The 23,331-nt window shown below is 41.6% G+C and overlaps 2 protein-coding genes across 2 annotated transcripts; both read right to left on the minus strand.

Moving 5' to 3' along the window:
* Window positions 1–4,874: 4,874 nt before the first annotated feature.
* LOC119729664 (E3 ubiquitin-protein ligase Praja-2-like) lies at window positions 4,875–17,400 on the minus strand. Its single transcript, XM_038202328.1, has 6 exons — window positions 16,854–17,400; window positions 11,832–14,746; window positions 10,265–10,430; window positions 9,231–9,375; window positions 7,409–7,524; window positions 4,875–5,234 (listed from the first exon to the last, which is right to left on the minus strand). The coding sequence occupies exons 2-6, from the start codon at window positions 14,216–14,218 to the stop codon at window positions 5,184–5,186; spliced, it is 2,865 nt and encodes a 954-aa protein (XP_038058256.1). The 5' UTR covers window positions 14,219–14,746; window positions 16,854–17,400; the 3' UTR covers window positions 4,875–5,183.
* A 349-nt stretch (window positions 17,401–17,749) lies between these two features.
* On the minus strand, window positions 17,750–23,321 carry LOC119729688 (sporozoite surface protein 2-like). The gene is made up of 6 exons (XM_038202368.1): window positions 23,098–23,321; window positions 21,260–21,296; window positions 20,591–20,668; window positions 20,063–20,143; window positions 19,727–19,894; window positions 17,750–18,915 (listed from the first exon to the last, which is right to left on the minus strand). The coding sequence occupies exons 1-6, from the start codon at window positions 23,209–23,211 to the stop codon at window positions 18,173–18,175; spliced, it is 1,221 nt and encodes a 406-aa protein (XP_038058296.1). The 5' UTR covers window positions 23,212–23,321; the 3' UTR covers window positions 17,750–18,172.
* Window positions 23,322–23,331: the final 10 nt, after the last annotated feature.

The raw sequence follows: 23,331 nt of genomic DNA on the forward strand, positions 1-23,331 counted from the left end.
GTCTCCTAAAGTAGCATTGGAACCGAGGATCTCAGCTCAAAGCCATTTGTATGAATTGAGGACCTTTACTGTTTTTTTTTAATCCTCTCAACAAAAGGCAGCACAGGTTTCAGTGCCAGTTTGAATTTCCTGTTTCGAATCGGGAAAATCCTCTTACGGACGAAATGTGTGTCCTAATCAGGGGTTTGCTTGGATGTTTCAAGAAATCACCGGCCATGAAATGGAACATAAGGGGGGTGGGGTCAGACTTGGCCGTTTGACACTTTGTTCAAAAACCTGTGTTGATGGAAGGTTGTCATCTTTCAGTCCGACCAACGGACACGGACGACGTTATTGAAAAGAACCTTGTTGTAAATCTCTTGGGGAAGAAATTATAGTTGGCAACGCAACTCCCTCCTCACCGAAGCTTCCAAAATCTATGGCGTGCAACTGAGAAGTCAATTCCTCTCTGCACGGGTTCTCAGGTTTTTTTTTTTAATGGCATACAAGAAAGTTGGGGGATAAGCTGATCCACGAAAAAATCGCATGCCTGATTTCAATGTCGAAACATGGTGTAAAGCAGGGCTGAGGTGACAAATGCTATAAAATTTCTTTTGAAAGACGTGGAAACGTATCAATTTATATATCTCCCCCGGAAATTTAATAGATTTGGCAGCCAAATTGATGAAGACTCACCCACTTTCGCACGAATTTGAATGCACGTTCAGATTAACTAAATATATCTTCCAATTTAAATGTAAAAGCACGCCATTTCACTTTTCAATGATGCAATTTAAATAAATATGCAGTGAAATTAAAACTAATTCACGATGGGCAATCGAATTCGTCGGTGCTTCCAGTTGTGTCTGTTTGGGCATTCGAATTCGCCATTAAGCACAGCATCTTCTACTGCTCTGATAACCGTGCATAGGGGAATGGTTCAACAATTGTCCATTGTACATGCCAAGATACTTGGCGCGGCAAGAGATCGATGGCCGTCAGATACAGGCATCCTCACCATTCCAAAATACAGGGCGTCTAGTGCCTGGGGCAATATATTATGACCTTTACACTCGTAAATATATACACAAATCTTCACAAGATAACAATTTATAACTGTTCAATTTAATTTAATTTACTTGCCACTCTGATACTTTGTTAAGTTTATATCCTAAATTAAAACACAAAACATTTCCACGTCAGCTGCCAGATCGTGGCTCGACACCATGACTTTAAAATCGTTAAGTCAGTATTGCCGATTTTAAAAACTTTTTAAAAAATTCCTTAAAATCTCGGCAGTTGCATTTAATCATTTCACAAATAGACCTATATATTGTAATGCTTTCACACAAAAAATGCTCCTGACCAGTGTTGTAGTACTCGTCCTCGTATTCCGGTACTTTTTCCGTACTCGGACTCGTGGAAATGTGCTCATACCCGTACTCATACTTGCAAGAAAAAAATTATCCGTACTTGTACTTGGGCAAAGTACTCATATACTCGTGGCAAATAACTCGTACTCGTACTCATGGTAAAGCACTCGTACTAATGGAAAAGTATTCGTACTCGTGGAAAAGTACTCGTACTCATGGAAAAGCACTCGTAATCGTGGAAAAGTACTCGTACTCGTGGAAAAGTACTCATACTCATGAAAAAGTACTTGTACTCATGTAAAAGTACTCGTACTCATGAAAAAGTACTTGTAATCGGGGAAAAGTACTTGTACTCGTGGAAAAGCACTCGTACTCATGAAAAAGTACTTGTACTCGTGGAAAAGTACTCGTACTCGTGGAAAAGCACTCGTACTCATGGAAAAGTACTTGTACTCGTGGAAAAGCACTCGTAATCGTGGAAAAGTACTCGTACTCGTGGAAAAGCACTCGTACTCATGGAAAAGTACTTGTACTCGTGGAAAAGCACTCGTAATCGTGGAAAAGCACTCATACTTGTGGAAAAGTACTCGTACTCATGGAAAAGCACTCGTACTCGTGGAAAAGTACTCATACTCGTGGAAAAGAACTCGTACTCATGGAAAAGTACTTGTACTCATGGAAAAGTACTCGTACTCGTAGAAAAGCACTCAACTACAACACTACTCCTGACACATTTTTCAATGACGAATGCGGAAGTAATGTGTGTGAACTTCAACTAACACATACAAAACACCCACAAACACCTATAGATCGTTTGCAGTGCAACCATCTTGGAGGTCTGTGCCTTAGTTCAACAGGGGTACGCTTGAGTAGACCTCTTGGGCATACATTGTTGAGACCTAACATAGTAAACAACTAAACATTAAGATGGCTGCTGCATGCAATCGATCTATTATTGTTTTTTTAATTTGATTTACTATTAAAATTTCAATTACAACCAGCTGTTTCGCTTCGTGTGCTGAAACAGTCCATACAATTTTTCATTTATAAATCTTCTAATCTATAATAAAATAATTTAATATGAAGTCTTTTATAAAAGACGTCAGCTCTAATCGGCCATACTTTAATTGATCAGGTACCCTCCAGATCAAGATGTCTTAATGGATTTTATTGTCGCTGCTGACCTTTTTTTCCCCTCTAAAATATACCAAGATTTACGCTATATACAAAAATGTGCAAATGTTAATTAGTTGATGTATGTGTTCGGGAAATACCACCTACAAGTGAGGCAATACAAATTAAACTACATGGACGGTTCTTAGCACTCTAAAACAGCTTTATAAATATCACACACACACACATGTATGTATAACACCTGGTTTTCTTGCATAAACATAAACCATTAAATCACACACATGATACCTGACTACTACAACCATAGAGCAAGGACCCAAGGAGTTCGTACTCCAAGACTTCAAAAGTAAAATGATAGTGATGGTTGCCGCGCTCGAAAGCTACAATAGGAAGCACCTGGCGTCAGCTTGCTCAGTTGCTCACTACGCTAATCTCGACACAATAGAGATCCGCGCTCACTAATGCCAAAAAAAGGAGTTTGCATGGCTTCGTAGACAGTACCGTGGTATATACGCATGCGCAGTTGTCATACATCGCTAAAAATGAATGATTTTGAAGTGTTTGTTCGGAGTTGACTAATACTGGCTAACAATGTGGTCAACATCACTGAAACAATCATTTCATGTAGAACGAAATGCTCTGTACCTTTAGTGTGAAAACTTGTGAAATTTTCCAAACAAACACATTTCATCAATTATATATTGCCAATTAAAATGTCTGAAAATACATGAAAACTTATCTGAAAGAAATCCAATTTATCTCCAAATTACAGGGACAGATAACGCTTTTAAGCACCAACAACTGCACATTGCTAACTTGAGTTCATAACTCACATCTAACAACTGCGCAGTTGTAAAAACCTATCTTGTCGTAAAATATATTTTTCAAAAAAGAGCAGCGACGTGACATGACTTATTATGCAACATATAGGGAGGTTGTTGGTTACCAACTAAAAAGGCGGCGACGATCATCGTGTTCAAGGGACGCTTTGAATGGTCGAGGCTTGCGGTCACAGTGCTGTAGCTATAGACATTCCCGAGGGATTGGTATGTTAATGGTCAAAATGTAAATCGCGCAAGAGTTCTGACTTCTTGGGTCCTTGCTCTATGCTACAACCATATGGGCTCCATGCTCCAGTAACCCCTCAACAAAAAGGTCTAAAAATAGGGAGAGTTGGGGGAGACCAATGGGAGAGACATTTAAACGCATTACCGTCAGTGCCCAACGCTCAGGAGAAGATGCTATGGGTTTTCTGCACACTCAGAATAAATATTAGTCATGCGTACTTCGCGCCTACGCGCACGGACCAGTGTGTGCACGCAGTGTGTACCGCCCTCTAATGTTCACACACGTAGTCCATAGGACAATGAGTGCAAACACGGGCATATATCTGCTTAAAATACATTTCTATATCTTGTTTAAAAATTTCACAATCACAATAATCGAGAAGTCCTAGAACTTCTTATGGTATTCAAAAATATATATATTTCAGGCTTTTTTAAGAAGGTTTACTCTTGAATATTTTCTCAAAAAGAAAAAAAATCCACAACCAATTTTATTCAGTCACATCAACAAAGACAGTTTCTTATGAAACACCAATCTTCTAAGTACATACCGTCGAACTGCTTAGCAGTAACATCCATTCTCAGTCACACTGTGATAGTATAAACAATATATGCTCATACGTGCATTAATAAAGATAAATAATTTTCTCCCAAGTAGCAAAACAATACAATACCTATTTTTTTATCAATTACCAAATGCATCTATCTACGCGGCTTCACCCCACCTGCTTCGCGGGATAGGCAGCTTCACCGCCCCGCCCGCTTCGAGGATGAGAGGCAGCTCCGCGAGACGTGACATTGCCGCTTCATCCCCTCTGCAGGCGATCATCTTGTGAGCAAACTGTGAACGCACGCATCTTGCCACGGGTTACTACCATCTTTATTTCCCTACTACAGGGCGAGTCAAAAAAAGTGAAACCCAAATGTTGGGACTTCTCTTTAGTGAAGATCTGCATGTAGCACTATCAAAATCTAGGATATGAAAGCTCAATTCATAAGCTTTCTTTTAGTGCAAGAATCATTCAAATCACTCAATGTACTTTTCAAGTTATGGGATTTTAAAACACAACCACCGTTATAAAGTTCTGTCCACGGATCACAAAAATGGTGTGCTTTCTTGCAGCATAACCAAACAATTCACACACATGTGATTTGATTTCGTTTTGCTGAAAGAACACTTACTTTCTGTTGATCCGTGGACAGAACTTTGAAACGGTGGTTGTGTTTAAAATTCAGAAACTTCAAAAGTACATAAGTGATTTGAATGATTCTTGTACTAGAAGAACACTTATGAATTGGGCTTTTATATCCTATATTTTGAAAGTGCTACATGCAGAACTTCACTAAAACAATGGTCCCGACATTTGGGTTTCGTTTTTTTTTTTAACTCACCCTGTATTGTTCTCCTTTGTTTCTACTGAAATCTCAAACTCCATAGCGTTTCCCTTGTGGGCTACTTAGATTTCATAAGACTGACTTGCGAGGTCCCATCGTCCCTGTTGTTACTTTTTCTTTACTACGTTCCCGGTGCCCCATAAGAGCATATACAGGATGTTCAATCCCTAATGAAAAAGACACTAATGACTTATCTTTGTTGCCATGGCAATGAGAAGCCTAGCATCTCCTGCAATTACTAACGAGCAGGCGACAGCAATTGGAAACGACAAACAGGGCAGGTTCCCGACTGTAAAATAATGAACACAAAAATAATGAGTACAAAATCAAAAATAATAAGAACAGGGCCGGCTCATTATAGATTGGAGGGCACATTTTTATCATAAGAATGATAAAAAAAGCCAATTCATCAAACAAACAGTTGTTCCACAAATATAACGCTCTACTGAACAGGGAATAATTATTGGTGCGCAGGCAATCAATAACAAGGGGGGGGGGAGGTGGGGGGGGGGGAGGTGGGGGGGGGGAGGTGGGGGGGGGGAGGTGGGGGGGGGGGGTGGTAGTTTAATTGCTTGTACATGTACAAGGCCACAGACCCAGCTTGCAAGGGGAACCCTCACAGTGTTTTGTTATTTGAATTCAGAGGCCATGAAAGCACAATACATGTATAGCCAGTGGCATATCCTATAATTGGCCGGCTGGAGAAATTTGAAAGGGGGGAGGGGGGAGGGGCTGGAAACCACGACACTAGGGGGGCACTGCTGTTCAAGTTACAAATGTACATAAAAGTACGTGCAGAGTTGTGTGCTTACGTCCCCTAACCTAAAGCCCCTGTCACACTTTCGCGTATCCTAATTCCTTATGAGTTCCTTATCAAAATTTTATGCGACTTATGTGCGACGCACATCTAACGAACAAGTACCGAATTCAGCGCATCCATTGCGTATGGGATGCGTATGAGTTGCGTATGCAGTGCACAACATTATTTTTCGGGCTGCGAATAGGTCAGTATGCAGTGCGCATGCTGAGCGTATTCCGGACGCACCCGACTTATGCCGACCACATGCCTGACGCAATACGTCGGCATTCGCTATGAGTTCGTTCAGAGTGTGTTGTATCTGCGCTGCAAGTACGCTATGTATACGTCCAATATAGGCGGCTCATATGCTGACGGGGTGCGTGCCGGGAGGTCAGCGTATTACCGCGTATGAACCGCTTATCCCCCACGAACACATAGCGTACTCGTACCGTGCTCGACCGATGCGGGACCGATATGCTGCGTATTTATAACTTATGACCTGCGTAACAGCGTACGCAGCGTAGTTTTGTGCATGCCCAAAACTATCCGGCGTACTGGGCCGTACCATGCGTATGCCTGCGTACATAAAGCTTACACAAAACGATAGAGATGCATATGAGGTGCGTATTATGCGTACGACTGCGTATGAAAAAAATGTCAATGCGCAACTCATAAGGAATTAGGATACGCAGAAGTGTGACAGGGCCCTTACAGCAAAACGGTGCATTTAAAGCTTACATACTTGTTCTCTGCATATATATGGACTTTTGGCAAGTTAAAAGAAAACCCCAAAATCAACATTTTATTTTTCTTACAACAAAATATGGGGAGGGGGAGAAGGGGGAAGATCCAATGGCCAATGCCCCCATGGTCAAAAAGCAGGGGGGGGGGGGGGGAAATACATACATATTATCCCCCCCCCCCCTCCCCCGCCATGATACAGGACTTGGAATGTAGTTACCCATGCGTACCACACAGGAACAAATACCTGCCCTCAATTGGGACATCAGATGTAATGGGTCTAGTGAATGTTGAATTGTTATGTTAGGGAGGCCTCGGCCCAATTTCATGGCTCTGTAACCAATTTCATGCTTCTGTTCTGATGCTCACAATTCTGCGCTTACAGCGCAGGCACAGAAATCATGTCCAGTTCAATAATCACGGGATGTGTATAGGCCAACATTCATTGCTTGCATCATCAGTTGCACGTGGAATACTGTAACAGTACGTGTGTAAGGACATGTCTGAACTCCACTGTGTGATGGACTTGACAGCAACATTTTTACCATGAGGACAGAATACATGTTTTTACATGAAATGGAATAAACATAATTACCTAGAAGGGCAAAACCTAATTTGATTTACATCTCCTTGACACACACAAAAATCCCATCTTATGAATAGTTAATGCGGTACCCGCTGCTATGTACATCAGATTCGAACCAGCCAACCGATCCCGTTAGCTCGGTGGTCGAGTGGTAAGACAACTGCACTAGAAAGCAGGAGGTCGTGGGTTCGAGTCCCATCCGAGTGATTTTTTCCAACTTTCACTCGGGAGGTAACACACTGAGTATACAGCGTCTATACGTCGGTGCAGGGCAAAACCTAATTTGATTTACATCACCCCGACGCAAAAAAATCCCATCTTATGAATACATAATTACCTTCTTAAGCCAGATTGCCACACACGTAGGATGAAAGAAGTGCTGGCAAGGTAGCTCAGATAGTGTCTCATACAGCTCGTACTCGCTGTGACATATGGCACATTTCATCTCCTTTTCTGTTGAACAGAACATTTATAAATCATTCGTCAGCTGTCGCAAACCAATAGACTTCTTCTACACATGAGCAGAAACTCTTCATTTTCATTGGCAATGAATTTAAATACCAAAACCTGTACTCGTAGAGGGCTCTCTACGTATGGGGTCTGTTGTAAGTTTTCTGTAAACAAGAATAGGCTATCTGCCAAAAAAGAATTTTGCCCCTTAAAGGGAATATACAACATTTGCAAACATCGAAAAATAAAACTACCAAGTTTTTACGAAATACCTTACTAGGATGTTGGTAAATGACAGTCAAAAGCATCCTGTAAAGTTATGGCACCTGGTGTGAAGTCATTTTCAAGAAAATTGTATTTTTGTATACGTTTCCAGCGGTGGTCGGCCGACCACCGTTGGAAAAACCTACTGCTCCAAATTTACCATTTTTTTATTCAGTTCAATTTGTTTGCTATTGGTTATACCTATTCATGAACGGGTGCAGGCCAGCTAGACTTGTTCCCTTACCTTACAATTTTCCGGCATCTGGAAATTGATCCATTTTATCTTTAGTGAAGTCAGGGAACCAGACTACTTGAACATTTTTGTTTATCTTGGTTTTTCCAGCATTTTCGAACAAAAAACTTCAAACATGTCAGTGTAACAAAATTTGATCTATTATACTCCCCCTTCAAATAGTTCATTTCTGAAAATTACAGCAAAAGCCAATGATGTACATTTCCTTTAACATATTCAACAGTGTTGCATTTTTCATGCCTTGTGTTTCAAATTTGCTGTTTTTGGCACCATTGTCCCCCTAACCGTAATCAGAGTGAAGACCTATTCATTCTTTTCGAAAGGAGACTGGAAATAAAGAGGCATGAGAATGATCATTTATTCATTTCCTCAAACTGCCTAACTCTAGCTTGCAAGCCAAAGAAAGCAGATAGAACATCTTAATCCTCAAATGGGAAATGTTTGACAGGGATCCAGCATGGATATTTTGGATAAATAATCATGAATTGTCAAACTATTATTAGTTATCCCGCGAGCGCGAGTGGAACACGGAATAATGTAGTGCGTCTGTGTCCCACATACCACGAGGCCGAAGGCCGAGTGGTATGTGGGACACAGACGCACTACATTTTCCATGTTCCATGAGCCCGAGCGTGATAACGAATTTATCTTCAAGCAAACTTGACGCGCAGTAAAGTTGGACCATAGCTTTACACGAACCTTTTAGCAGTTTAGCGCATGCCGTTGGAATGTCGCTCGCATCTTTGAATAGCGCGATACGCAGGGTGCGATATGGACCGTGCAATACAGCCTCATATCACACTGTTGTTGCCATGGATCGTCCAATCAGGATCGAGGATACAAGTTTGCTTGAAGATAACATGAAATAACCTACTTGATTGTGAGTAAATAATAGGATCAAGCATCCTGGGAAATCATTGTGCCTAGTTTGCCGTCAATTTCAAGGAAAAAAGAATCACCATCATTTCCTTGTGATGGTTAGGACCAAACCATCATGCTTTGCGCCGAGAAAGATGAAGATGAATTTCCATAGTTTTCTCAAACGTGTATCTACTGAGCTAAAGGTTAGTTTATTTAATAACCTGCATCAGATTTCTGGTATTGTTGTTCCTTGAATCAGCAGAAACACCATTTTTTTTTGCAAATGGTGTCCATTACGTTTAATGAAGTGGTTAAATCCTTAAACACAAACCTATGTGTGATTCTAGCGCTGGTATCTCGTTGAGATTATCGATGATATCTTGGGTCGCCGGAGGCGGTGCACCGGTGATGCCATCTTCATTGCCTCCTTGATCGCCCACAAAGAGATGATGGGCCAAGACATTCAGCATCATGTTCTACGGAGAAATCAATGCCAATAGTCAAGATGACAAGTTATGTTTCAGAATCACATAACAATATGTTCATCAGGAGTCTTTTTGAAGTAAGGCGGTCACGGAAGGCGGGCATAAGGTTGGTAAATTTGAGTAAATACAAAAGCGTTTATCTATCCCAAAAAGCGCCCTCTCATTGTGTCCAGCATGCACGATGTCGATGTCGCTGTAGTGTATGATCCGACGTTACAGTTTTCTCTGATTTTTCTCTTGACTTATCCAAATTTCCCGAAGAATGTTCGCGTCGGTCGAGATCATAAGGGTGCAGAATTCTCAAGCCTTATGGCACTGAGGTCACCTCAAGCTCAACCCTGCAGGATATTTTTGAGAGTTTTAAGGAGATCATAGTCAGCCGACATTTGAAGAAGAAAAAATAGGGGGGGGGGGGGGAAACGTGTCACTGCACCACTTTTGGGGCAAGCTCCATATCAGAAACCGGAGACTTTTGGGGGGGGGGGCCTTATACTTGTTGGCCATTTCAGAAGACATGTAGATTGGGTTGCAAGTCCCAACAGCTGTGATTTTCCCAAAATTTTAGTCTGCAGGGTTTCAATGCACGCATCTACACCAAAAACCAACTGAAGACAGGTCTTTTATTCCTCTGTAATATGCACGAGTGGACACTCAATTTCTAGTGCCCATTATCACTAAAACTGGAATAACAAAAACAATTTTTTTGGGGGGGGGGGGCACTTTGCACAAAAAAACAGTGTCAAAATTAACCATCGGTCATCCCTTTATAACGATGAAAGGAAACAATGTTACAAAAACCAGAGACTGTTTTTTTTTTGTATCTCCATGCTCAAATCCAAGCGCGGATGATGATACACCATCAGAGAGACCTTTTTCTTACCTCAAGGAGAAGTTCCATGAACTCTTGACCAAACTCTCTGCGTGTCCTGATGAGGAGACTGAGGAGCATTCCTGGGGCGATGCCGAGTGGGGAGAAGAGCGGGGAGCTCAGCAGAGGGATCTGAAGCTCCAGGGTAGCGTCTCTCAGAGGAGATTCATTGGAGCCCCTTAAAGGGAAGATAAAACATTTGCAAACATCAAAAAACGAAATGATCAAATTATCACAAAATATCTTACTGGATTGTTAGTGATCACATTCTAAAGCATTCTGTAAAATCGTGGCTCCTGGTGTGCTGACATTTTCAAGAAAAACTTGTATTTTTCCAACGCTGGTCAGCCGACCATCGTTGGAGAAAACTGGCTTTTTTCAAAAATTGCTCCTAATTTTTCATATTTAGTTATTCCGCATTTTCTTTGCAACTGATTACACACCTGTGAAGGGGTACAAGCCTGCTAGACTGATTCTCTGACCTTAATCCCCCAAAGTCTACAAATTGCAATGTTTCATCTTACGTGGGGTCAGGGAACCAGACTACAAGAACATGGTTCGTTTTCTTGGTTTTTCCAGCATCTACAACCCCAAAACGCTAAGTAAGTCAGTTTAACAATATTTGCTATAGCATACTAATCCTCCAAATCCATTTATTTCTGAAAATTAGAGCAAAAACAAATGTTGTGTATTCCCTTTAAAGAGGGCAAGGCAAGATTGATTCCACAGCATAAGATTTGAAGATTTTTAAAAAATTTATCAATAAGCGGATATGAACTGTCCGACTTTTGATCTCTTTTGCAATTATGTAGCTCAATAGAAGAGCCTGCTTAATCTCAACCCCTTCTGCAAAGTAAGTGCTCTTTGTTGGCAGCAGACTAATTAGAACACTGAAACCTGTTAATATTTGCCACTTTGATTGAAAGCTTAAACAACTAATGATGAATGAAGTTCAATCTGTTTGCTAAAGGTTACACCGACTGTTCTGTTTTGATAGCTCACTTCCAAAGAATTTTGTTTGAAATTCTATCTAATGGCCGATATCTGGCAGAAAAGGATTAATCAACATACCATTGTATGATTTGGCCAACAAAACAAAAAATAGTTCTGCTTCCGGTTTCCCTACCTACCCTATTCTGACAGCCCCTACCCTAATTTTTTTATGGGAAAATGAGAAAAAACACCCAAAACCATAAATTTCTACCATTTACCTTTGACTACACGCAGACACCTCCATATGATCGTACACAAAACAAATTGGCAAAAAAAAAAAAATTCCCTACCTACATGTACCTACCCTATTTTCAAATGCCATGTAATCGGAACCAGAACTATTTTTTTTTGGCCTTACAAAAAACAACTCTCAACTCTTAAACTTCAATGTAATTTTAACGTGTACTCTCTTTGTTTTAAAAGCTCTCAGACCTGTAGCCCGTAGAATCAAACGGAAGAGGGTATGAGCAGTGAACAGTTCATTTGAACAACTTGTGATTTTACTTGGGACAGCTTGGCTTGTTATTAAATTTATACGAGGAATTGTTTGGACTTGACTACACATGTAACTCTGTGAGCTCTTTACCTTTGAGAAATGCCGTCCCGAGATGATCCAAACACATCCTCCATGACTTCTGCCCCTCTAGATAGTTCCCTCGGTGGCTGACGACCTCTCTGAGACAGCAAGCGTGGGATAGCTTCACTGCGATCGCTTTGATACCTCCTCCTTGCATCCCGGCTGAGACGTCCCTCCTCCACCGAAAACGTCAAGTTGTCCTGATCATAGTCCGAGGATCTCTCAATGTCAGAGACATTGTCAATAGATTGAGCAGAGGACTGTAGATGGAGCTGTCTCGGAGAGTTGCTGTTACTGGAGCTAAAGCTGCCAAGAGTTGCCATGCTTGAGGTAGGACCTACTTCATGCAACCTCCCTCTTTGATGAGGTGTTGATGAGGAGCTGTCTAGCACTGGTCCGGAGTGGAGCAGAGGAGCGAAGTTTGCCGCGGTGCCTGATGCAGTGCGGAACGAGTCTTCATGTAAATCAAGGTCATCATTGCTGATTGAAGACCCAAGACTACTTTGAATGCTGGTTGACGTTCCTTGTTCTTCAGAGGACTGTCGCAAGTTCGATGTGCCTGAGCCAAAGTGGGTTCTGTGGTGTCTTCTGAGAAGAGGTGGTGAAGGCGGTTGACCATAGAGGAGGTCTCGATTTGGGGTAATGGGTATCTGGATCTCCCGATCGGTCCCAGATATGTCCCTTGATAGCGAGAAGAATTGGTATCTTTGGCGATTTGTTCCTTCGAATTGTTCCTCCGCTGATTGCTCAGAAACAGTCCGAGCTTCCTGTTCGTCTGGTTGGTTGCTTTCTCCAGTGACTACCGAGTCTGATGATGGTATTCTTATCCTCCGACCAAAACGGTTGAGTCTAGCTTGCTGCGAGGTTGAGCCAGCTGAGGGTGTGGAGTTGCTGATTGGAGGAGGTTGTGCAAGCATTGACCTTGGACTAACAGTGTTATCAGTAACTCCTGGAGAAGGCTGCTGTTGATTGACTGACCCACTCTCAGTTGACAACTCAGGACGTTCACCAGATGAAGCATGATCATCGCTGTGGGAAACATTTTGACTTCTTGAGCTCTGTCTATTACTCAACACCGATGGCGATACCAAAACTTGACTTGACTGAATTTGACTAGTGTCCCCTGTTCCAACAGAGTTCAATCGTCGACGGATGACACTGTTCGGCTGCTGACTCCCACTGAGTTGCTCGTTGATTCTGATGTCAGACTCATCACAACCTGCAGGTAAATTGGATTCACTTGTATTTTGAAGCACAGTATGATTGGCAGAATTTGTGACAGTGCTTGTTGAATCTTCCGATTGTGCTGCTGCTTTAAACTCAGCAGAGGGCAACATGACATGGACATTACCAGCCAACGTCACGTCACCTTCGTCAAAAACATTATCGATGGGCGGTTCATTAGATGATCCTACAGACTGACTACTGGATTCATCTGGCCTTAAGTCTGGTTCCAGGTTATTTTCTTCGACATAATTTGTTATCTCTCTATTTTCTTCAAGACCAGGGACCAGTATGCCAGCAGGTTTATTCTGTTCAGCTTTTTCACTTTTATAATTTGTTGATTGTTCCGTCTTCCTCAGTGACGGTAAACCCGGACTCGTCACATCACTTTGGGCACGTCCTCTCGGTGCGCTTTCTGATGGGGCTTTCCTAATCCCATGACCAACTTCTTGGCTACTCATCTTTCTCATAATCCTTGATCCTTCTCTCCTGCTGTCTATGCTTTTGTTTGCAACTTTTACTTTGCCACGCTGTTTCTTCCTTTCATCGTAAGACAGGCTCTGGCTTTTACTTGCATTCTCGATCAACGAGTTGTTGCTCTGCTCTTCATTACTCTCTGGACTTTCTTGTAAACGAGCAGAGAGCCTCTCCTCGCGATCTGTTAAGGAATAAAGGCTACTTTGTCTCGTCAGATTTTGTGGTGTGGTTTTTTTACTAACAGGTAGGTGTGATTCATAACTACCATCCCTGGGAGCTCGCTGAAATGGTATCAGCTCTCCCGAAGAATTGATGGAGGAGCGCTGCAGTAACCTCCGGGAGTTACTTTTCTCACTGAATGTCCTTTCTCTCTTTGGTCTTCCTCCTTCTGAATTCCAATTTCTCGACGGATCGACGTCTTCGATGCCAGTGGAAAAGCTTCGGCCCGTCCTGTTGTGGATAGACGGCCGATGCCTGTTTTCACCGAGTGACTCTTGTTGAGGTGGTAGTCTGGAACTGAGATTCTTTTTGGCTCTTGGTGTTGTCTGTGAGATGTTAACACCCCTCTGAGGAGACAAACTTCTCCCAGGCAAATTCTTTGATCGCCTCTCCGTGGTCTTGTCATTGCTTGGTCTGGGGCCGCGGGAAGAGTTGATGGAAGGCAAACCACGCCCACCATTCGACGATGATGACATTTTACATTGGATTATACAAGACGGAACCGGATGGAATAGAATCGACAAGCAGTCGCTAAATTCAGCCCATCTTTGCTGCAGTTTTCAACGAGTACTACGGCATATTTCATCTCATCCGCAGCCTGAAATCTTTGATTCATGTATAAACATCACGAAGCTGAATTCCATCTTTCTCTTTTGTCAAAAGCTTTTGATGGTACAGGGCTCATTGTGGATAATCACAAGGGCAGCAACAGAGAAACAAATGAATTCTACAGTGAGCCTGAAAGTTGTATCATTAAAATTTTGCGTGTTCACACAAGAGATATTGTCAGACTGTCTGCATCTTTTTTTTTTTATCAAAGCCAGACACACTAGGCTAGGTAGATGAAAATGACTGTCTCGTTTCACAACAAGCCGACAAACACTGCCAAACTAGAAATAGTTTGGGCTCAGCCGGAAGGGAGCATGGGAAAGCCTAGTGCAGAAAACCAAGGTGATATAGGCTTCCATACATGTACGTGCATGCTGTGACGGCTCAGTCAGACACTGTGAATAAAAACAAACAGACCATGATGGTGTGATTATTGGCGAGAGTTAAAAAGCGCACATAACAAACTGCAATCATTTTGCTGGACATCAGTCGTTACTAAGACCATGCAAAGTTTAAAAGTACATGTACCAGTGACGGATCTAGAGTGAGTGTAGGGGGGGGGGGGTGGTTGGCAAACCTCCTCCCCCCCCCCCCCCCAATCTGCCGCAGATTAACGTTACGATACTCGTAAAATGGGGCCAAAAATATTAATTGGAATGCTAAGTTTATTCTCAAACTTGCCTTAGAATGCAGGAGAAAGCATCGTACATTCCAACATTTTCCAGGGGGCAAATCAACACCCCCGTTTCCTGAAAGCTAAACCCGCCCCTGTACACATTACTTACCTACATTTGTAATTACCTCAAAATGATTTTACAAGTTATTATTTCTGAGCAGTTCAGTTGAATTGTATAGTGATTCGATGCATTCCAGTTGATATTTCAAATCATATGTGTACTCTCCATAAAATTCATTTAAATTAATTTCAAACACATCTGTATTATCACATGGGCTGGCCCATAGGCACCATGGAGGAATAAGAACTTATTCCTCCATCATTTGTCCATGATAACACCAAAGTTTAAGGATGTATTCTGGATGTATTCTTGACCATACATCATGTGTACAACATGTCACGATTCAGAACACTCACCACAGACCTTGCACCCAAAACAGTGATATATCGCATGTTAGGCCAAAAAAAATAATAATCGGTCTCTGGTCAGACCGAAGTTCCGGAATTGATGCGGCGACGCAGCTTTTTTTTTTTTTGGTGTTTTTTTTTTTTTCAAGCTTGAATTGTAAGGACAAGGTGGGTACTATTTTGCTTTTTTGTGTCCTCATTATACATTGGTGTCCTCCATAATTTGCCTTGGTGCCCTTTATCATTTGCCTTGGTGCAATTTCCCCATTCCTTGGTGCTCCTTGGTACAAAAATTTGAGGAGGTGCGGCAATAGAGGGCGCTGTTGTAGCTTCCGTGTTAATTTGAAGAAAAAAAAAAAGGTTGACGCACATGATTAAAATCGACGCGCGCGCTGACCAGAGACCGAGGTATTTTTTTGGGGGGCCTTAGAGCCTAAACGGTTTTGCTACATCCACATCTCACATTCACACAAACAAAGTCAAGTGCCACTATTTACAGTTTTTACACTCATTGGCATTGCACTTTCGACTTGTCATATATTTCCTCACAAATCTAATTTCAATTCATCTCACTCCTGCACATTATAATAAGGCAGTGGATATTTAGCCGGAGACGGCGAACCTTTAGTAAACGCTAGCTTGCCGGATATGCACTGAACATGCGCAGTTACAGGTTTTTTTGGTACTTAAGACATTTTCCGGTAACAAATTTTAGTCTGGCTCCATGCCAGCATTATCATTGTAACTTCGTATTCACAAGATGGGAATCAGACCATTTTATAATTTCTGACTTTATTTCCCTTTGAAAAAAAATCCTCCAGAGCCACAAATCTGAAAAAAAAGAAAATGCAATACTCAGCAATAAAATGTTTGAGACATGTTAAAATATTAAAAGAAGAATACTCTTATTTTTTCGGGATGGGGAAAAAAAAACTTAAAAATTTCGCCAGCGGGGATCGAGCCCGGATCTTCCCGCTCATGAGATCCGTTGCTTATCCACTAGGCCACAGGTGCTACACAACTGTTCGTGGTATCTCAAAAGTCTTAGTCTTATAATTCAGCCCTATCTTAGAGAGTACAACTACAGCGCTATCTGGTGATGGATTGCCGCCGGCAATATATCCACTATCTTATATATTGCTGTTTTGTATGTAACGTACTTTCACAACAATAATTGCGAGTTTCAAATACGGCATACCTGATCCATGACTGGGTAGATCAGCTGGTACTTCATCATAGGCCTACATGTACCGCACGGTTCTATGAATATTGCTTGACCTAATTTTTCACATTATTCTTACACGAAAAAAAAGGTAAGTGTGAACTAATTAAATGCCTAATTCGAAACGCTAACGTACATTGGACGGTTGTTTACTGCACCCTTTACATTTAATAGGAAAAGAAGGAGGACAACAAACCTGTTTGGGACAGATTTCTGATCAGAAATTTGGACTTCGTTCGGCAAAAGCGTCGCTGTCGTGAAGGTAACTTGTTCCTATATGGTAGCGCCCCCATGCGGTGGCCATTGGAAAGGACTAGACTGGTTCACTATCGATCTCTACATAAAATGAGCGTTCCGCACGCAGCGAAAGTGTCAAACATTTTTGTGGAATCCATCAGTACCATTTGGGAGAGGAAAACAGTGAGGGAAAAAAAGGCAGTTGACCCTTACTTACTGTCAAAGGAATTCATCGTGGTTCAAACAGAAATTTGCAATGTTCGCGAGTGAAATGTTGCACTTGCAAAGCTGAATTTATATTTTAAACTCGATCACCGCAATTTTAATATGGGATCAATCCAAACGCTCGAGTCCGACATGAAAACGTTTTGCGCCATTTTTACACCAAGAAGGTCAGATCATTTGCATTTCTGATAATGTTTTCGTTTGAAGCAAAAGAATTGCTCAAAATACTAAGTAGGGTTGGGGCGGGATGGGGTGGGCGTGTGGTTGGGGCGGGGTGGGCGTGTGGTGGGGTGGGGTGGGCGTGGGGTAGGGTGGGCGTGGGGGAGGGGTGGGGTGGGCTTGGGGTGGGGTGGGCGTGTGGTTGGGGTGGGGTGGGCCTGGGGTGGGCGTGGGCTGGATGAATGGATGACAGAACCAGCCAGTCGGTCACGTGTGAAATGAACGTAATTTTACAGGATATTTTTGCTGCTTTCAGTACTTTTGTTGATGACATTAGCTACAAATTATGACAAATTTGCAGGTTTTTTTTTTAATTATGACGGAATAGGTTCAGAAGTTTAACTGCAACTGCCAAGGGTGTGAGAAAAAAGTAGTACAATTGGAGGATTCAGGACTCTTTTTGTAAAAAAATCATCACTTTTAATAATTTATTACTAATATTAGACAATGGCAATTTTTATGTTTCGATTTTATTTGCCTCTTTCAAATCGCCAGATTTTGAAGTAATATTTATTCATCTTTATTATTACCATGTTACAAAATGCCCAAGGGACCAAAAAAAAAGGGGGGGAGATGAAAGGCCAACGAACTTAATCGTCGTAAGTAAAAGAGAATTACGAATTCATAATTTCATATAAGACGATCAATGACTATCCATAATCAATTTTCTATATAAAAGTTGAAGATGTTCAGTGTTCACGACGGTGCCTCTGCCTAGACGTGATCGGATTCGCTGCCCGTCTGCGACGCGCTATCAAATATCTGTAGTGCTCCATATCGGGTTGAGCCGATTGTTTCCTGTGACAGTAGCACATACAACCGAGTGCAAGAAGACTAACGGCCGCTATGGCTGCCGACACGCCCATGAGAAGGTAAAAAGCGGTTTCGGACACGAAAATGACGCTGGCTGAGTGCTTGATCCAATTCATTTCTTCGTTGTTCCTCTTTGTTGGTTTTCTCACTGCTCTCGTTCGCTTCTTCCGTCTCATTGTCCGTCTCATCACTTTCTTCGGTGTCAATCTTGCTAGTCTCATCTCCAGCCATCGGAACACCTTCAGGGTTTGTTTCGCCTTGTGCGTTGCCCTCTTCATTCTTGGCGGCATGATTCGCGGGTGCCCCATTGTGAATTGCGACGCCACCGTTATTGCCAGGGTTGATTATTTGACTGTGCTGAGGACTAGGCTGAGGGCTGGGTTTATTGGCAGGCTGGGTTGGCTCACTAGGCATATTGGGGTCTTGGATGGGTTCCTGATTGGGTTGACTGGGTTCCTGACTGGGTTGACTGTTTTCCTGATTGGGCCGACTGGGCTCCTCACTGGGTTGACTGGGCTCCTCACTGGGTTGACTGGGCTCCTCACCGGGTTGACTATTTTCCTGATTGGGCCGACTAGGTTCCTGACTGGGTTGACTGGGTTCCTGACTGGGTTCCTGACTGGGTTTGTTTGGCTTTTCGATGGGTGCTTGGGTGCTCTGGGCAGCTTGCTGATTTCCGGACAGTACTGCTTCGGCTTGCTCTATAGCCGTCTCGGCTTCTTGAAGCAAGTCTAAGGTTTCTTGTACTTGTTCAAGGGATCCACCTGAAATATGATGACAAACGAAATAAAATCAGATATTACGAATTTCGCGGTGACAGTGTCATGAAATGAATTGACATTTTCGTCTTTAACTTTGTTCTTTGTGGCACCACAATCCATCATTTTTTAGATGTTATAAAATGACACGTTATGAGAATAAAAGGGACAACAATAAGTAGCAGAATTTTTTATTTTTAAACGATACGTCAGGAATGATTCTTCTTTAAATGAAGCGCGCCCTGCTCTGAACTACTTTAACATAAAATGCAAATAAATCTTCTATCGTTCCAAAAAAAACCTGATCAAATAATGTTTTTGAAAACCAAATGGTACACCGAGTAGGCTACGCATTTCGGAAAGATTTCCAAATCTGGCATCACTTGTCACACTGTGCACAAACCGTGTGAGACTGGTCTGAAAATGTCTAAGTGTTTTCTCAGTAAATACTTCAATATTTTCCCTGCTAAATTTGACTTTTGAGGACTTAACACTTTCTGATGGCTGATAGGTCACTGAAGGGGAAAATGTAGTGATGGCCAGATATGTGAATCTTGTCCGTATTTTATTCAGAAATAGTTTTCTTCCATGATTTTGGACCTCGAAATATGAATGGAATGTACTTCTTTCGAAAATGTTTAACCTTTACAAACTAAGAAGGTAGCGCTGAGCTTCTGTACGTACACTACTGAGCTGAACTGGGTTTTTTTATATGAAATCTGCTTTTTTTTTAAATCGAATTTAAGAGTGTACACAAGAATTTTGGTCGGCAGAGTTCATTCAAAGAAAATGCTACTGATTTCCCAGTAAGCCTAACCTTGGTCTCCAGCAGCTCCATCGTTTTCCTCGTCAGCCATGTTGTGTCCGTCCTCATCCGTGTTGTGTCCGTCCTCATCCGTGTTGTGTCCGTCCTCATCCGTGTTGTCTCCCTCCTCGTTCTGAGTATCGCTCATGGGTGGGGTTGTCATCGTTGGTACTCCATCATCTACACGTGAATAAATTAAGAGAACATGAAAAGGTAGTGTATCAATTCAGAAGAAGTGTGGGAACCAGTTTTCATTAGGCCTATACTAAACAAAATTTCAGTGGATGGGAGATCTAAAGTCTTGGAAAACAAAAAATTGAAAAGAAGATTTTAAAGGAAAAACCTTACTATTATTCAGCAGTTTCTGATCTGTCTTCTCCATTGTCAACATTTCCACGATGACTGCCAAACGGTCTGAAAGTCTCGTCTCTGTAAAATAAAAACGATCATCATCATCATTATCATTTTGTCAACTACCAAAGCCCGAACAATGCGAAATAAAGTTTGGATGACAGTTTTTTTCTTTATTATTATCGCTAAAAGTTTTAGAAAGACAGGCTTGAGAAAAATGAAAACATGTTCGAGTCACTCAGTTTGTTGTGGCTGGGGCATCCGACTGAAAAGTTGAGATTCTTTTCACTTATTTAGTTTACATGGGCCTACAATCAATAAAAAGTTATGATACTGAGAATATAAGCTAATTGTGAACTACTTATGGTGCTGTTCACTAGAAAAGAAGTATTTGACATGAACTTTCTGCCCTCCATTTTGGTCATCGTGATAACCTTGTTATCCATAATACCACAGAAACCGCTGCGAATACGACAATTATTATTTCTCACAATTTAGAAGCAGCATTAAATTGACTAAGCTTACCGTTAGTTTCAAGAGCAAGAATGCGCCGTTCAAGACTGGCAAGCGTGTTCTGAATTGATTGCATCGCATCGGTGATGTCTGGAATAATAATTTACAGGAAGAAGAAAGGCGTGAGGTAGCCCCATAAATGTGGCCAATTTACTGGACTACCTCCATAAATAAAGGCCACACTGCCACCATGTACAAAAACATGTCGAACTTTGTCAAATTTTGATTTTCACATTTAGGCTTAGTTTGTAGTTTATTTTTGCTTTAGAAGCATACTCACCCTCTTTGTAGGCTAATCAGAAAGTGCTGCCTTTTTCAGATGTTTAATTTTCGTGAGATTTCATGTTGAATCTGGAAATTTCGCGAAAAAAATAGACATCTGAAAAAGGCAGCACTTTCTGATTAGCCTATAAAGAGGGTGAGTATGCCTCTTAAGCAAAAATAAACTACAAACTAAGCCTAAATGTGAAAATCAAAATTTGACAAAGTTCGACATGTTTTTGTAAATGGTGGAAGTGTGGCCTTTTTTTACGGAGATAGTCCAGTAAATTGGCCACATTTATGGGGCTAAGCGTGAGGAAGACAAGGATAAGAAGAGGAACATATGACTTGAAAACAAAGAAAAATCTTCTTAGACATGGTATTCATTTTGAGAGTTTGAGAATCAAGTTTCAGACTTACCGGGTTGTACTTCGTGTTCATTGGTAGAGTCCGTTTCCTGAAAAAGAAGTCGGGGAAGATTGAATAAAGTGAAAGTGGAAGATAGTGACCATGCATCCACATAAGTGACATTGGGTGTGTGTTTAAGCAGTACAAATGTCAAATGTGGATACTGTCTAATTAGATGCAAGTTTTGAGGTATGATTACGTTAACTTACGTATTCAGATAAGTCTACGTACACGGTACACAAGCTTTGAGTAGTGCATTATCATGACGCCACATTTTAGCCGCTTTCTTCTGTAAACCATTATTACCTCAATTCGCCCTCTTCACACTTCCGCCATGGGCTTGCAGAGCCTCGATCTTGAAACTGTACACAATAGATATAGCCGGCCGTTTCAGTGATTCCCGTGTCGGGGTTCAGATCACTGAACCGGCTATTTTTATTGTGTAAAGTTGCCAGATCGAGGCTGTGCATGCCCAATGGCGGAGCGTTAAAAGAGCGAATTGAGGTAAAAATGGTTTACAGAAGAAAGCGGCTAAAAACGACGCGCCGCCACTTCAGCGGTTGTGTACAAAGTCTATGGAGAGTCAAGAAAATTTTGTAAGTATTTCCTAACAAAATTGGAAATGTTTCTCAGTCCCAGAGTCATGTCTTTTCAACATTTTTGCAATGACTGACCTTTAGTGAGATTATAAAGAAGTAGCGTCAGCTTGCAACATTCTTTCCTTTTTGTTCTCTTTAAAAATACCTAGAAAATGAGCAAAACTATCAAAGTGACGTGCATTGTTTCCCTCGACTCCCATAGACTTTCCACGCAACCAAATCGGCGTGTATTACATTCTTGTCGTTATTGTTGCCTTTGTTCTGTCGATGAAGCCATACGTACCAAGACAAGATGTGATCATTATACCCAAGTAGAAACGAAAGGCGCTGCGTTTTTCAAATTCTGACGGGAATTTCTATTTATCAATCAGTCACTTACTTCATTGAGATTCGAACCTCGGACGCTTGCTTGATACACGAGACTCTTAACCGCTAGGCCGCGCAAGATCGCTGTTGCAATGATCAATCTTTGTACGTATTTGAAGTATCCATTGAAATAAACTAAATATTCATGAGAAAATAAATATTAATAATGACGTATTGCACTATCATTGGCCGGCTCATGCGACGTCATGGTTATCGATGTCATGCGTATAACGTACCGCTGTTCCAGACACTTCACTCAGTTTTGACCGGCTGCTTCAACTCAGATCTGCACTACTTGTACATGTGCATCCAAAATGTGCTCTAAAAACAATTTTACTAATTTTTTTTCGCATGTCCGCTGTTTCCTGGATTCCTCTTGGTTAAAATCACAAGGTGAGGTGAAAATTTATTTGTTTGGCGGCAGGTAAGTGGTGATCGGGTATGGAATTTTTCCCGGCCGCACTTTGACATGTACAAAAACATGTAAAACTGTGTCAAATTGTGATTTTCACATTTTGGCTTAGTTTGTAGTTTATTTTTGCTTTAGAAGCATACTCACCCTCTTTATAGGCTAATCAGAAAGTGCTGCCTTTTTCAGATGTCTATTTTTCGTGAAATTTCATGTTGTAATTTTGATACGCAAACGTGTGCAAACGAATCTGGAAATTTCACGGGAAATGGACATCTGAAAAAGGGAGCACTTTCTGATTAGCCTATAAAGAGGGCGAGTATGCTTCTAAAGCAAAAATAAACTACAAACTAAGCCTAAATGTGAAAATCAAAATTTGACAAAATTCGACATGTTTTTGTACATGGTGGAAGTGTGGCCTTTATTTACGGAAGTAGTCCAGTAAATTGGCCACATTTATGGGGCTAGACTCGTACCTGTTGTGTATTCGTAAGATGCACACGTTTGGTGACTTTCTGCGGCGTGGACTGGACGCCAGACAGCATCGCCAGTGACACACCCACGAGCAAGACGACATTAAGGCGAGCCATGATGAAGAGGTGATCCCAATGCGATGCACTTCAGGGAAACTGAATTCCAGAAACAGCAAAGCAGTCAAGCGGCCTTCACTCCAGCTTTTTCATTGACCAAAAAGGGTGTAGCTTTCGCAT

This window comes from Patiria miniata, unplaced genomic scaffold (assembly GCF_015706575.1).
Source record: "Patiria miniata isolate m_02_andy unplaced genomic scaffold, ASM1570657v1 HiC_scaffold_21, whole genome shotgun sequence".
NCBI classification, from domain to species: domain Eukaryota; kingdom Metazoa; phylum Echinodermata; class Asteroidea; order Valvatida; family Asterinidae; genus Patiria; species Patiria miniata.

Excerpts from the sequence above, each read along its gene's own strand:
- LOC119729688 (XM_038202368.1), bottom strand. The coding sequence starts at position 23,211 with ATGGCTCGCCTTAATGTCGTCTTGCTCGTGGGTGTGTCACTGGCGATG. Across the intron at positions 21,297-23,097 it reads ATCTTACGAATACACAACAG|GAAACGGACTCTACCAATGA; the intron begins GTACGAGTCTAG and ends CTTCTTTTTCAG. Across the intron at positions 20,669-21,259 it reads TGAACACGAAGTACAACCCG|ACATCACCGATGCGATGCAA; the intron begins GTAAGTCTGAAA and ends TTATTATTCCAG.
- LOC119729664 (XM_038202328.1), bottom strand. The coding sequence starts at position 14,218 with ATGTCATCATCGTCGAATGGTGGGCGTGGTTTGCCTTCCATCAACTCT. Across the intron at positions 9,376-10,264 it reads TCATGGAACTTCTCCTTGAG|AACATGATGCTGAATGTCTT; the intron begins GTAAGAAAAAGG and ends ATTTCTCCGTAG. Across the intron at positions 7,525-9,230 it reads AGCGCTAGAATCACACATAG|AAAAGGAGATGAAATGTGCC; the intron begins GTTTGTGTTTAA and ends TCTGTTCAACAG.